The 16,688-nt window shown below is 35.1% G+C and overlaps 1 protein-coding gene across 1 annotated transcript; it reads left to right on the top strand.

Moving 5' to 3' along the window:
- Positions 1 to 13,525: 13,525 nt before the first annotated feature.
- On the top strand, positions 13,526 to 14,461 carry LOC147372227 (olfactory receptor 9S13-like). The gene has a single exon (XM_086403643.1). The coding sequence runs from the start codon at positions 13,526 to 13,528 to the stop codon at positions 14,459 to 14,461; it is 936 nt and encodes a 311-aa protein (XP_086259769.1).
- The last annotated feature ends 2,227 nt before the right edge of the window (positions 14,462 to 16,688 follow it).

Genomic DNA, 16,688 nt, shown 5'->3' with positions numbered 1-16,688 from the left:
TTATTATTTCTCTTCCACTAATGAGTGGTGTCTGTTTATTTTGTACTCTTCTGGTCATCAATGAAAGTATTCTCCTCAGTATCATAGAAATATTATCAAAAGCTTTTAAAAGGTAATGTATCCTTTCCATATATTACTTTTTTTTTTTTATGTGAGCATTGTCAAACCTAAATGTCCTAGATATTGGAGATTATCTGGATACTGTAGAAGCATTTTTCATGGTGAATCTTCAGACTAATCTCAAATAAAATTTTATTTCACAAAATTTATTTCTATTTTTATGGCAAAGTGTTGGACACTATTTTAATATATTATTACAGTGGTTAAGGAATTATTTTGAATGATGTTAGTCTTTAGAATTGGTCCTTCCCTTACACACAGCCCCTGGTTACTCAGACCATAAAGAATCTGCCTGCAATGCAAGAGATCCAGGTTTGATCTCTGGGTCGCGAAAATCTCAAGAGAATGAGTGGCTACCCACTAGTATTTTTGCCTGGAGAATTCCATGGACAGAGGAACCTGGCAGGCTATAGTCCATGGGGTTACAAAGAGTCAGGGACAACTAAGCAACCAACAGATTTTACACACAATTAATCATTGGACATTGACAATAATGTCCATCTTACTTTTAAAGTAAATTATTTCTCAATTTAATCACTAGTTTCTCTGGTATGTTAAATGGTGTTGAAACAAGCAGATTGCCAGTAATTTCTCCAGCAAAAATGGGTTTATTTGGGATCAGCAGATAATTGCAATTTGTGGTATGTAATCATGGCGAGCCACATGCAACTCTCTGCATGCCAAGGGAAGGAGAACAGTTTTATAGAAGGAAGAGGAATTTGGGAACGTTCTAGTGAACTGTCTATGGCTTTTTAATGGCTCAGTCTTTGCCAGGTAAGAAGAATAATCTTCTTGTAGCCCTTCCAAAGGAATAGATCGAAGCCTGAAAATCCCAGCATCATCTCAGAAAACAAGCCCTGTTCCTGAATGAACGAGTTGAAGGCTAGCCACCTTAGGAGAAGCTGCCTCGGTTCTGCAGGGAACAGGCTGAAGGCTAATCAGTTTCCATTGAACAGTCTGATCTCAAATCACACCAAAGTGTCAAATGAGTACTAGCCTAAAGAACAACACCTTAACAAGAATGTCAGAAACTTTAAATATACCTCAAATAAAGCCAGGAGGGCTTCAAAGGCAAAGAAGGTGCAAGCTCAGTTCCAGGAGAAAAACATCTGCAATACCCAGGGTTGGTGAGAAAAACACTATGCAACAATGGGCTCAAATGAGGGTACCACACTTGTTTGTTCACCTGCTCTAGAGCTGTTGGGAGTCTTCTCTGGTCCCTGAGGGAACCACTGAAATGACCTGAAACAAGTAGACTGCCAGATATTTCTCCAGCAAACATGGAAGAGAAGCACAGAGTTGCAGTTCAAGGTCTGCAGCCAAGGCCAGACACATGTAAGTTCCTGAATGACATGGGAAAGAAAACTCTTAAAGATGAGGAAAGAAAGACTGACCATGTCAACTACCAATTGCCATCTACCTCTATAAGGATTAAATCATATGCTGGTATAGCTGCTGATTTTCAACAACCTCTGAAAGGAGTTAGGGTAGAGTGCAGAAATGAGACATTCTGTGCTCTGGGAAAAACTGGCAGGACAGGTCTTCAGATAGATATTTTCAGGAGCCAATTTGATAAGCCCAGTTCTTGTATCTCCTAATATCTAGAAAGGCACTAAAATCCTTCATGATGACAAATGTTCCTTGTGACTAGCAGAAAACTTCTGCAAAAAATTTGTGCTTGATTGCATGTACTCCCCCTTCAACAAAATCACATACATATACTGACCATCTTTGGAGCAGTTACTCAGAGCTACCTGAGGTGCTGTCTCCCAGACCATAATCTTCATTTTATCCCAAATAATATTTGACTAATGAGCCTCATGTTGCATATTTTTTTAAGTTTTGATAGGTGCTATAGTGAAAAGAGTCCTTGGCTTTTCATTGGCTGAATCCTTGACAGGAAAGAAGAGGACTGTTTGTCCTTCTCATAAGGCTCTGTTCTGTTGTAGGTGTGAAAGCCCCCCACTTTGGCTTTCAACTCTATTTAATTCAGGTTTCTGTTTACTAATTTTTTTTAACAATCATTGTTGAATTTTCACTTGAATCAACTATTTTGTACCTGTTCTATCAAGAGGAAGTAAAAACAAGATGAAACCAACAATAAGTAATTTTCATCATATGCATGAACTTGAGAAATTGTATATTGAGTGTGTCAGGCATAGGGGAGTGCTCTGAGGACCTTCTTGCTCATGGATCTTAATATAAAAAACAAAGTGGGAGATAGAGATATACAAATCTTTTTGAGCAATCATTTCCTTAAATGAACCTTCATAGTTTTTCCTGTATTAATTATTTAAGAAATATTTATTAAAAGAATAGAAGTCAGGCAGTTGTCAAAATAGAATATGATCCAAAATTTACTTACTATGGCTCTGTATCTTCATTTATTCCATTAATTTTATTCAATCTCTGTCTAAAATATTTGATCTTGTAGCAGGCTTAGGTATGAATAAACTTTAGGGAATTTACAGTTTAATGTTGGAATCAGATCACTGGACAGGTAATTAAAATCTAGAGATTTTATTTTATTGTTTGATGTATGTAAACAGTAAGCATGAAGATTGTAAAGTGGGATGCCTGAGAGTGAGCTATGGTCATCAAGGAAAGTCTTCCTATGGTTGCATGGAAAATATATTTGAAGGACGTAAGATTGGGGTTAGCAAAACTGCTTTATCAGTTTATGGTATTGATGGGGCTTTAAGTATGACAATGTAATTTTTAAAAGGCTTATTTAAAAATTATAAGTAAAATACACAGAACATAGAAGCTGATTAGTATGAGAGGGATGCAGCAAAGAAGGTGTGTCTCATCATTTTGAACCTGAATGATATGTGTGGTGATGATACAAACATAAAAATAAATCTCTTAGCAGGTTAGGAATGGAGGAGAATTTCCTTGAAAAGTAACATCTACCAAAAATCTAAAGTTAAGATCATATTTATGGTGAGCGAGCCAAAGCTTTCTTGATAAAATTAGCAGCAAGGCTAGGAAGTCCCCATTACAAAAACCTTTCAACAATCCAACTGTAAGTCTTAGCTAATGCAATAGACAAGAAACAGAAAGAAAAGTGGTATGGACTGAATTATGTTTTTCAAAACTCATATGTTCAATTCCTAACCCCATTATTATAGTGTATGACTATAGACTGGACCCTTGAACACACTGGTTTGAAATATACAGGTTGTCTTATACACAAATTGTTTTCAATAAATGTATTAGAAGTTTTTGAGTACTTGAAAAAACTTGCAGATGAACCATATAGCCTAGAAATATTTTAAAAATTTAATAAAAGCTAGATGTGTCATGAATGCATAAACTGTATGTAAGTACTACTCTATTCCGTCATTTATTGTCATAAAACATACACACATTTATTATAAAAAGTTAAAATTTACCAAAACAAATGCACACAAATACTGACAGACCATACCTGAAACCATTTCCAACTGAGAGAAATGTAAAAACAGAAGAATGCAATATTAAATCATAATTATAGGAAATTGATTGTAGTACATACTGTGCTACTGTCATAATTTTGTAGCTACCTCCCTGTGACTGTTGTAGTGAGCTCAAGTCCTGTGAGTATACACATAAGGCTCCACCTGACACTCCATGTGAGCTTCTAGTCTCTCCAATAAACTGGATACCACAATAAAAAGTGATCTCTCCCACTTCTTATATATTTTTCATCCTGGTTAGTGCAATTCCTTAAATATAAACACTATAGGACTCCTACAAAATGCCACTAGTGATGCTGGAAGTTCTCCTAAGAAGCAGAGAATAGTCATTGACCTTGGAAGGAAAAGTTGAACTTCTTGGTACATTCAACTGATTGAGGTCTGTAGCTATGGTTGCCCATCATTTTAAGATGTATGAATCCTGTGTAAGGACTATTAATTAAAAAAAAAAAAGAAATTTGAGAAGATGTAGCTTGCTGTAGCTATTCCAATAGGCATGAAAACTTTGAACTTTTGTGAAATACTTTTATCTTATATTAAAAATACAGCTTTTATTGTGTGCAGGATTGCTATAAGAAAGACATATCTATAGATTCTAATACAATTTGAGAGAAAGTAATTACATGACAATGTAAAGCAAAAGGAAGGTGAAGGATCTAAAACTGGAAAATCTGATGTCAGAAAAGGATGGTTTCATAATTTTAGAAAGAGTTTTGGCTTAAAAAGTGTCAAGATAACACAGGAAGCATGTTCTGCTGATCAAGAGGTGGCAGATAAGTTCCCAAATGCCATTTAGAAAATCATTGAGGAGAGAGGATATCTGTCTGAACCAGATTTTAATGCAGATGAAAGTGCCATTTTCTGGGAAAAAACTATCACAAAGGATAGTTATTAATGAGGAAGGGAAATAAGCACCAGGATTTAAGCCAGGAATGGATAGGCTCACCTTATTGTTTTGTGCAAATGTGTTCAGGTTTATGTTCAAAACTGTCCTTACCTATAAAACTACTAACCTCCAAGATTTAAAGGGAAACAATAAATGGCAGCTGCCAAATTTTGGTTGTACAGCAAGAAGGACTAGACAAGTACTCTTTTCTTTTCTGAATTGGTTCCACTAAGGCTTTATCCCTACATTAGGAAGCACCTTGCTGGAGGGGTATGTCTTAAATTTATTTATTTATTTTTGATATTTAATAGTGTCCCTGGCCACCTGGATCCCCATGAGTTAAAAACCAAAGGTGTCTACTTTCCCCCTGAACACAACATCTCTATTTCAGCCTCTACATCAGGGGGCATATGGATCTTTAAGGCTCATTACACACAATACTCTGGAAAATATTGTCAATGATATGGAAGAGAACTGTGATAGAGAGAGAACATCATGAAAGTCTGAAAGGATTATACCATTGAAGATGCCATCATTGTTATAGAAAAAGCTGTGAAAGCCATCAAGTCTGAAACAGTAAATTCCTGCTGGAGAGACTGTATCCAAATGTTGTATGACTTCACATGACTTACAATAAAGCCAATCAAGAAAATCATGAAAGGCATTGAAGACAGGGCAAAAAAGCTGGTGAAGTGAGTAAGGTGTTTCAAGATATGGATGTTGGAAAAATTCAAGAGCTGATTAACACAACAGATGAATTAACAAAAAAATTGATTTATTTTTACTTTTGTTACCCTTGTTAGAGGAGATTGATCCAAAAAAATACTGCTAAGAGTGATATCAAGAGTGTATTGTGTATGCTTTCTTCTAAGAGTTTTATGATTTCAGATCTTACATTTGAGTTCTGAATCCATCTTGAGTTTATTTTTGTATATGGTATGAGAAAGTAAACCCTTTTGTATGATTCTTTTGCATATGGCTATCCAGATTTATCAACACCATTTATTAAAGAGTCTGTCTTCTCTCTATTGTGTACTTTTTTCTCTGTTATTGTTATTTATTGATGCATAAACCTGGATTTACTTCTGGGCTTCCTATTCTGTTCCATTGATCTATATGTTTGTTTTTGTGCCAGTACCATGCTATTTTGGTTACTTTGCTTTGTAATATAGTATGAAATACAGGATCATGATATTTCCAGTTTTGTCCTTCTTTCTCAAGATTGGTTCAGCTATCTGGGAGCTTTTGTTCCCATATAAATTTTAGAATTACTTGCTGTCATTTTGTTTAAATATGTCATTGGTAATTTGATAGGGATCACACTAAATCTGTAGATTGCCTTGGGTAGTATGGCTATTTGTACAATATTAATTCTTACAATTCAGGAGCATGACAGATATTTGTTTCTTTTGTTGTCTTCAATTTCTTTCATCAGTATCTTACAGGTTTCCATGTCCAGATCTTTCATCTCATTGCTGCTAAGTCACTTCAGTTGTGTCCGACTCTGTGCGACCCCATAGACGGCAGCCCACCAGGCTCCCCTGTCCCTGGGATTCTCCAGGCAAGAGTACTGGAGTGGGTTGCCATTTCCTTCTCCAATGCATTAAAGTGAAAAGTGGAAGTGAAGTCGCTCAGTCGTGTCCGACCCTCAGCGACCCCATGGACTGCAGCCTTCCAGGCTCCTTCATCCATGGGATTTTCCAGGCAAGAGTACTGGAGTGGGGTGCCATTGCCTTCACCCTTTTTATCTCATTAGTTAGATTAAAACTTAGGTACTTAGTTCTTTTTGAACCAAATATAAATTGAATTTTCCTTAGTTTCTCTTCCTGATAGTTTGTTCTTAGTGTACAAAAGCACTATATGTTTATGTATGTTAATTTTTATTCTGTAACTTTGATGAATTCACTTATTAGTTCTAATAGTATTTTTGGTGGCATCTTCTAGGATTTTCTATACATAGTATCATAACATTTAAAAATACTGATAGTTTTATTTTATTCTTTCCAATTTGAATTCTTTTTCTTGTCTGATCATCTTTATTTTATTCCTAATTTAGAGGAAATTTTTTCAGCTTTTCACTCATGTTGATCATTCAAATCTAAATGGATGTTGAATCCTATTCAAAGCTTCTCATGGATCTACTGAGATGATCATATAACTTTCATTTTCAATTAGTTAATGAGGTGAACATATGGACTGAATTGTTGATTTTGACCCATCCCTTCATCCCAGGGATAAATCTCACTTGAAGATGGTATATGATCCTATTCATGTATTGTTGAATTTTTTTTTTTTTTTTGCTAATAAGTTGTTGAAAATTTTTTCATCTATACTTAACAGTGATGTTGGCTTGTACTTTTGTTTTATTCGTGTTATGTCTGGTTTTTTCATCAGGGTGTTGGCCTCATAGAATTACTTTGGAAGTTGTTCTTTCCTCTTCAATTTTTTGTAATAGTTTGAGAAGGATAGGTGTTAAGTCTTCTTAAATGTTTGGCAGTATTCTTGGAAAGCTGTCTGGGCTGGCTGTTTGTTGGGTAGTTACTATTACTGATTCAATTTCATTCAGTTCAGTTCAGTCGCTCAGTCGTGTCCGACTCTTTGCAAACCCATTAGCAGCAGCATGCCAGGCCTCCCTGTCCATCACCAATTCCCGGAGTCCACCCAAACCCATGTCCATTGGGCTGGTGATGCCATCAAACCATGTCATCCTCTGTCATCACCTTCTCCTCTTGCCCTCAATCTTTCACAGCATCAGGGTCTTTTCAAATGACTTAGCTCTTCGCATGAGGTGACCAAATTATTGGAGTTTCAACTTCAACATCAGTCCTTCCAATGAACACCCAGGACTGATCTCCTTTAGGATGGACTGGTTGGAACTCCTTGCAGTCCAAAGGACTCTCAAGAATCTTCTCCAACACCACAGTGCAAAAGCATCAATTCTTCAGCCCTCAGCTTTCTTTATAGTCCAACTCCCACATCCATACATGACCACTGGAAAAACCATAGCCTTGACTAGACGGACCTTTGTTGGCAAAGTAATGTCTCTGCTTTTTAATATGCTGTCTAGTTTGGTCATAATTTTCCTTCCAAGGAGTAAGTGTCTTTTAATTTCATGGCTGCAATCACCATCTGCAGTGATTTTGGAGCCCAGAAAAATAAAGTCTCTCACTGTTTCCACTGTTTCCCCATCTATTTCCCATGAAGTGATGGAACCAGATGCCATGATCTTAGTTTTCTGAATGTTGAGATTTAAGCCAACGTTTTCACTCTCTTCTTTCACTTTCGTCAAGAGGCTCTTTAGTTATTCACTTTCTGGCATAAGGGTGGTGTCATCTGCATATCTGAGGTTATTGATATTTCTCCTGTCACTCTTGTTTCCAGCTTGCGCTTCCTCCAGCCCAGCGTTTCTCACGATGTACTCTGCATATATGTTAAATAAGCAGGTTGACAATATATAGCCTTGACGTACTCTTTTTCCTATTTGGAACCAGTCTGTTAGGTTCATGAATCAAGGCAAATTGGAAGTGGTCAAACAGGAGATGACAAGAGTGAACATCGACATTCTAGGAATCAGTGAACTAAGATGAACTGGAATGGGTGAATTTAACCCAGATGACCATGATATCTACTACTGTGGGCAGGAATCCCTTAGAAGAAATGGAGTAGCCATTATAGTCAACAAAAGAGTCCTAAATGCAGTACTTGGATGCAATCTCAAAAATGACAGAATGATCTCTGTTTGTTTCCAAGGCAAACCATTCAATATCACGGTAATCCAAGTCTATGCCCCGACCAGTAATGCTAAAGAAGCTGATGTTGAACAGTTCTATGAAGACCTTTAAGACCTTCTAGAACTAATACCCCCAAAAGATGTCCTTTTCATTATAGGGGACTGGAATGCAAAAGTGGGAAGTCAAGAAACACCTGGAGTAACAGGCAGATTTGGCCTTGGAGTACAGAATGAAGCGGAGCAAAGGCTAATAGAGTTCTGCCAAGAGAACACACTGGTCATAGCAAACACCCTCTTCCAACAACACAAGAGAAGACTGTACACATGGACGTCACCAGATGGTCAACACCAAAATCAGATTGATTATATTCTTTGCAGCCAAAGATGGAGAAGCTCTATACAGTCAGCAAAAACAAGACCAGAAGATGACTATGGCTTTGATCATGAACTCCTTATTGCCAAATTCAGACTAAAATTGAAGAAAGTGGAGAAAACAACTAGACCATTCAGGTATAACCTAAATCAAATCCCTTATGACTATACAGTGGAGCTGAGAAATAGATTTAAGGGTCAGATCTGATAGACAGATTGCCTGATGAACTATGGATGGAGGTATGTGACATTGTACAAGAGACAAGAATCAAGACCATTCACAAGAAAAAGAAATGCAAAAAAGCCAAATGGCTGTCTGAGGAGGCCTTACAAATAGCTGTGAAAAGAAGGGAAGTGAAAAGCAAAGGAGAAAAGGAAAGATATACCCATTTGAATGCAGAGTTCCAAAGAATAGCAAGGAGAGATAAGAGAGCCTTCCTCAGCAATCAATGCAAAGAGAGGAAAACAATAGAATGGGGAAGACTAGAGATCTCTTCAAGAAAATTAGAGATACCAAGGAAAAATTTGATGCAAAGATGGGCTCAATAAAGGACAGAAATGTTAGGGACCTAACAGAACCTAACAGAACCTTATATCTTAAGGTTCTGTTAAGATATTAACAGAAGATATTAAGAAGAGGTGGCAAGAATACACAGAAGAACTATACAAAAAAGATCTTCATGACCCAGATAATCACGACTGGTAATCAATATGTTCATATTTTCTATTTCTTCTTGATTCAGTCTTGGGAAGTTATACATTTTTAGTAATTTCTCCTTTTCTTTTACTTTTTGCATTTTATTAGCCTTTACTTTTTCTTAGTAATATTTTATAATTATTTGTATTTTGGTGGTGTTGTTTGTGACTTCTCTTTTATTTCTGATTATACATACTTGGGTTCTCTTTTTTTCTGACAATTTTGGTTAAATGTTGATCAATTTTCTTTATTTTCTCAAAGAAACAGAACTTTGTTTCATTGGTCTGTTCTATTGTTTGTTATTTGCTATTTTACTTGTTTCTGCTCTGATCTTTATTATTTCTTTCCTTCTACTCACATGTAGTAGTTGGTTTTTCTTTTCATTTAATCTTTATTATCTCTAACTTCCTTTAGGAATAACATTAGAGTGTTTATTTGAGATTTTCTTCTTTCCTGAGGTAGGATTGTACCAGTATAACTTCCTTCTTGTGATCTCTTTTGTTGCTTCCCATTATTTGGATCATTGCTTTTCATTTTCATTAGTCTCCATTTAATTATGACTTCCTTGTTGATTTCTGCACTGACCTATTGGTTATTTAATAGTGTACTGTTTCATCTTCACATCCTTATGTTTTTGTAGCTTTTTCTTATAATTGATTTCTAGTCATATACTATTGTAGTCAGTAAAAATGCTTGATATGATTTCAACCTTCTAAAATTTACTGAGACTTACTTTGTAGTCTAGCATGTGATCTATCCTGAAGAATGTTCTGTGTACACTTGAAAAAATGTGTTCTGCTGTTTGGGGAATGTGTATGTGTGTGTGTATATATATATATTCCATATATACACTTTATGCATGTATAGAAATAGAGGAAAACAACAGAATGGGAAAGAATAGAGATCTCAGAAAATCGGAGATATCAAAGGAACATTTCATGCAACATGAGCACAATAAAGGATGCATAAGTATCTTTTCTAGCTAAAGGGAAATATTATTAGAAGAAACAAGAATCTTAAGGAACATTTTCAAATGTACAGAACATAACTGTGAAGTCTTAAAAATATTTTATGTAAGAGTTCTTCTTTTCCAACATATTCATTGAGGAATCTTTATATATTCTACAGTCATCCAACTATAGCCTCTAGGCCAAATGTTTGCATTTGTTCATTTACCTATTGTCTATGGTTGGTTTCACACTATAAAGGCAGAACTGAGGATACAGGAATACAAGACATATGTTTCTCTTTCAATTGGATTGTTTCTCTTTTCCTGTTCTATCGCCTATTGTTCAAACCCCACCATGGTTCTCAGTCTTGAAGAGATTTCCAGGCTTCTGAGATCCTTTAACATCTCCTCTTTTAGTGCCTTGAAATCATAGGTGGATCTATAATCTCCTGATCTTGCTAATACCTATGTTACTTCAAAATCAGCCCCACCTTTCCCTTCAGCTCTTCCATGGACTGTTTAGATTATTCTGTGTATTAATAAAAACATGATGTATTTACAGTAGAGATAAGAAATTAATTTCTAAATGGTTGTAACCCATTCAAATGAAAAATTATGAATACCCTTCTGTGTAAATCATGAAATAAAAGAAGAATCAAATATTTATTATCCAAATGTGTTTTTTAAAATTATTAAGTTTTGTAAGTATAACTCTAGTCCTTATGTCCTCTAGAGAGAGTATCTAACTCTCTAATGGTCTTGTGAACTTACTAATTAATATTTTTTCTCTCATTTTTCTTTTTTCATTATATCGATAGAAAATACATCATAGGTGAGAAAGGTCTTAATCCCCAAAGAATACCTTGCAGAGGGAATGCTCACCATCAAGATTTCCCTTCCCATGAAAGAATTTCTCTCAGGACCCATTTCTAGTATATTTTTTGATTTAATCAATGAAAAGTATAGTAAATGAGACAGAGAGATAAACCACAATTTGTGTTAGCACCTGTTCACCTTAGCAATTTGAGACATGATCTTAACAGTGATGAAATGCAACCTACATCGCAGAAAAACTTCCTGTTAAACAAAGATTTGTTTCTTTTCATACTTTTGTTTCTTTTCATACTTTTGTTTCTTCATAAATGTACAATACAGTACTTATCATAGAGGATATACTAAGATGAGAAGTAGTATCCATTCTTGTGAATCTATTTTATACATAAGTTGTTCTCAACACTTTTCCCATTTAGATAACTTTTTCTGTTGAAATAAGAAACTTTATATATGAATTTTAAGGAAAGTAAGCATTTTGTAGTTGACAGTCTTGACAGAGGTTTTCTTTCTCTCTCTCTTTTTTAACCATTCCTCTGCCTTCTAAAATCGATCAGTCAAAGCTCTTAATAACCTTTAAAATTTTCAAAAAAGTAGATACTCTAACTGTGCTGAATTGATTTTAATATACTTTCACAATTCTAACTAGTCTGAGAATAATGTCACAGGAATAAAATCATAGTTCTGGCAACAAAAAATATAAAAAATTTTAGGAGACATTTCCTAATTTAGATCATATGTGATTTTATTTATTTACTGTAATTATTTTATGTATATAAAGTTATAAATTTTTATTATAAAAGATATTTCTATGGTACATGAGTTTTTTAATGTATCATTTTTATAGTATGTGAGGTTTTAAATTTATTGTCAGTTTTCTTTAGTATTTTATGATTATTGAATAACAAGTCACTATGCTGCTCAACCTCATGACTCTAAATAAATCTCTTGAATATGTTATTTGTTCAATAAATAACATTCATAAAATTAGAAGAAAAGCTACTTTCTTTCTTTACCTCTCAGTGTATTTTATCTGAGGACATTTTATAGTCAAAATAGCATAAATCTAAATAAATATAGTACAAGCTTGTTTAAATACATAGTTTTTCTTTTGTGGCTATCTCTAAATTGTTCTATGTGCCTTCCATGCTGCATATGAACAGATCTTTGTATTTGTAATTAAATTTTTTCTGCTTCTGAAAAGACAGAAAAATATGTCAAAGATCTTTAGAATTCTTCACTTGCATTCTAATCTGAAAAATTCAAAATAAGCAAAAGAGAGAAGAAACAAAGGAAGAAAAATAGGAAGGAAAGAAGGGTGGAAGGAAAACAATAAAGTCTGATTTCATTGTCTTCAGGAAATATAAGCAAGAATCATTCTGTTTTCAGCAAACTGTGCTATTAAGAGTGTATGTCACCATAGGCACAAAAATAATGGAGAAACAAGGATATGATGTAAATGTGTAAAAATGCATTTGAGTCAGTTCTAATGAGGTGGATGAAACTGGAGCCTATTATACAGTGTGAAGTAAGTCAGAAAGAAAAAAACCAATACAGTATGTTAACACGTATATATGGACTTTATAAAGACGGTAATGATGACCCTATATATGAAACAGCAAAAGAGGCACAGATATAGAGAACAGACTTTTGCACTCTGTGGGAGAAGGCAAGGGTGGGGTTATTTGAGAGAATGGCATTGAAAAACGTATATTACTATATATGAAATAGATGACCAGTCCAAGTTCGATGTGTGAAACAGGGCACTCAAAACCGGCGCACTGGGACAACCCAGAAGGAAGGAATGGGGAGGGAGGTGGGAGTGGAGTTTAGGACAGAGGAACACATGTATACTGATGGCTGATTCATGTCAATGTGTGGCAAAAACCACCACAACATTGTAAAGTAATTAGTCTCCAATTATAATAAATGAATTAATTTAAAAAATTTTAAAAAAGGATCATGCTTTTGTCAGAAGTGTTTCTTCTAAAGATAGAAAGACAGGTACAATATTTACATATTATTTTTCTAAAGTAGATAAACTAATCATTAACAATAAAATGAGATTATAAATTAAACAGATTTTACTCCAGGTAAAATCTTAAGTGGGAAACACCATTCATTAAAGGAGGCAGCTTTCAACACCAGCAAACTGATAATAAACCCAGGGGGAAAGGGCTATTTCCAAACATTTTCTTAGAATCTCCACTTTGCCAAAGCACATTTGGAGAGCAAATCCATAATATTTGTAAATAAGCATATCTGAAAAAGGATAACCAGTCAGATTTAACTCTTCACTAGGAAGACTTTTTTAAAAATAGTTATCTTTTTTTTTCATTGATGATTTGTTAAATATTGGGAACAATATGGTATGAAATGATTTTATCCCATGCTGGTTCCTTCTTATTTTTACTACAACATGTATTCTGATTGTTCATTTCTTTCATGTTACTATCTCTCCAGCTCTACCTTTATCTCAGCTATGAAGAGTAAGCTTAATAGGAACTTCTCAGAGGTGACTGAGTTTATTTTGCTGGGATTTAGAACCCCTCCAAAGCTACAGATCCTCCTGTTTCTAGCATGCCTGTTGGTCTATGTGGTCACTCTGGTGGGAAATATCAGCATGATAGTTGTCATTAAGATGAACTCCAGACTTCAAATGCCTATGTATTTCTTCCTCAGAAACTTGTCCTATTTAGATCTCTGCTACTCCACAGTCATTGCTCCCAAAACTTTAGCTAACTTCTTGTCTAATGAAAAGAAAATTTCTTACAAAGGCTGTGCCGTCCAATTTTTTTTCTTTGCTCTGTTTGTCACCACTGAGGGCTTTCTTCTGGCTGTCATGGCATTTGATAGATTCTCAGCCATTTGCTCCCCGCTCCTGTATCCTGTGCAAATGTCCCCAAAACTCTGTGTTCAATTGGTAACTGGATCCTATGTCTGTGGCTGCATTAATGCTGTAGTCCAAACAAGTTTCACCTTTAGTTTGCGTTTCTGTGGAGAAAACAGATTGGACCACTTTTTCTGTGATGTCCCAGCCCTGATCAAGATCTCCTGTGTGGACACCTTTGTGAACAAGGTTGTACTGTTTATTCTTTCTGCTCTCATCATCATCACCACCACAACTACCATTCTGGTTTCCTATGCATATATCCTCTCTACTGTCCTAAAGATGCCTTCAACTCATGGCAGGAGTAGGACTTTCTCCACCTGTGGCTCCCATATAGCAGTGGTTAGCTTATTCTACGGGACTGTGTTCTTCATGTATGCTCAACCTGGAGCCATCTCCTCACCAGAGAAGAACAAGGTTGTAGCTGTGCTCTACACCCTTATAATACCAATGTTAAATCCTCTAATATACAGTCTGAGAAATAGAGATGTGAAAGATGCTGTGAAAATAATATTACACAGTAAATGATTCTCTCACTGATATTTGTAATGCCTTTATAATATATAATGGACAAACTGTGTTTTCTAATTGTCTTAGTTATTCTTGTTTTTATAAAATTACTATACCAAAGATAGTTATATATATGACAACAAATATTTTTCTAAGTTTTATAATATAATATGTCTAACAGATACAGATATATAGATCATTATTTTATTTCCTTAAAATGTATGAAAACATTGTATGTTCTCAACTTGTGATGTGACAATATTTTTATTTCAATGTTACTTTGATTAGGAATTCAATATTAAGAGCTTCTCTTACTCATTAAAATAATATTATATCAGTGTGAATAATATTATATCATAGTTTCTGTAGATAAAATAATTATTCTTTAATTCAAAGCAAGTGAACTGATATTTCTTTGGACAAGATAACAGCCCCACTGTGTATTAGTAATGGAATAGTAATGGTTAGTTACATAGAATACTTTTGATATGAGGTATATCCTTCTCCAAATTTCCATATTTGTATTCTGAGGAGTATCATCCAAAGAGTTCAGTTCAGTTCAGTTCAGTCGCTCAGTCATGTCCGACTCTTTGCAACCCCATGAATCTCAGCACGCCAGGCCTCCCTGTCCATCACCAACTCCCGGAGTTCACTCAGACTCACCTCCATCGAGTCAGTAATGCCATCCAGCCATCTCATCCTCTGTCGTCCCCTTCTCCTCCTGCCCCCAGTCCCTCCCAGCATCAGAGTCTTTTCCAATGAGTCAACTCTTTGCATGAAGTGGCCAAAGTACTGGAGTTTCAGCTTTCGCATCATTCCTTCCAAAGAAATCCCAGGGCTGATCTCCTTCAGAATGGACTGGTTGGATCTCCTTGCAGTACAAGGGATTCTCAAGAGTCTTCTCCAGCCCCACAGTTCAAAAGCATCAATTCTTCAGTGCTCAGCCTTCTTCACAGTCCAACTCTCACATCCATACATGACCACTGGAAAAACCATAGCCTTGACTATACGGACCTTAGTTGGCAAAGTAATGTCTCTGCTTTTGAATATGCTATCTAGGTTGGTCATAACTTTCCTTCCAAGGAGTAAGCATTTTTAATATCATGGCTGCAGTCACAATCTGCAGTGATTTTGGAGCCCCCCAAAATAAAGTCTGACACTGTTTCCACTGTTTCCCCATCTATTTCCTAAAGAGTTACTACTCCCAAAGAGTTTTCCAAAGAGTTACTATTCCCATAAAACAGAGGCCCATAATATAATATTTGAGGAAAATTCTTCAGATGGAAATATGTCAACATTCTACTAATTTTTTTGCCCCATTTTCTTCTTAATATATGTATAATATCATATATGAAATGAATAGCCAGTCCAGGTTCGATGTATGATACAGGATGCTTGGGGCTGTGCACTGGGATGACCAAGAGGGATGGTACAGGGAGAGAGGAGGGGGGGTGGTTCAGGATGGGGAACACGTGTATACCTGTGGTGGATTCATGTTGATGCATGGCAAAACCAATACAATATTGTAAAGTAATTAACTTCCAATTAAAATAAATTTATATTAAAAAAAAACAAAAAAAAGGAAAGAAAAAAAAGTAGAATGATATATCTGCAGTGATTTTGGAGCCCCCAAAAATGAAGTCTGACACTGCTTCCCCATCTATTTCCCCAAAGAGTTACTATTCCCAAAGAGTTTTCCAAAGAGTTACTATTCTTATAAAACAGAGGCCCATAATATAATATTTGAGGACAATTCTTCAGATGGAAATATGTCAATATTCTACTAATTTTTTGCCCCATTTTCTTCTTAATATAAAATGATATATCTTATGATAATAAAAGCTGATACATAAAGAACAGGTTCTATATGCCATAATCATTTTTATTCACTATTTTCAAATGAGAAAATTGATATTAAGCAACTTGGTGTATCTAAAACTCTATACTAATATAGGTCCAAAATTTTAATTATGCAAATATATCTTTCAAAGCATGTGGGTTTTTTTTTTTAAATGTTATCTTGCAACCTAAAAACAACCATTTCTGAATGGAGGTATTGATATGGAGCCAGTCTGGGAACTAGAATAAATTTGATGTTTCTCCTTTTATTATGTGTGTAAATAATATTCTGGGTTTCTATTTCAACATTTTAATCAACATTTTGGTGTAGAGCAGTACAATTCTTTTTATCAGTCTTTTCTCTTTTAAATTATATATATTTATACAATGAAAATAAAATATTTTC

This window comes from Bos grunniens, chromosome 5 (genome assembly GCF_055505025.1).
Source record: "Bos grunniens cultivar Pamir isolate PY7600 chromosome 5, Bosgru_T2T1.0, whole genome shotgun sequence".
Lineage (NCBI taxonomy): Eukaryota > Metazoa > Chordata > Mammalia > Artiodactyla > Bovidae > Bos > Bos grunniens.
Note: the sequence above shows the minus strand (reverse complement) of the source record. Positions and strands in the feature narration are given on the sequence as shown.

Bases quoted from the DNA above. Each gene is read 5' to 3' on its own strand.
- LOC147372227 (XM_086403643.1), top strand. From the start codon at position 13,526: ATGAAGAGTAAGCTTAATAGGAACTTCTCAGAGGTGACTGAGTTTATT.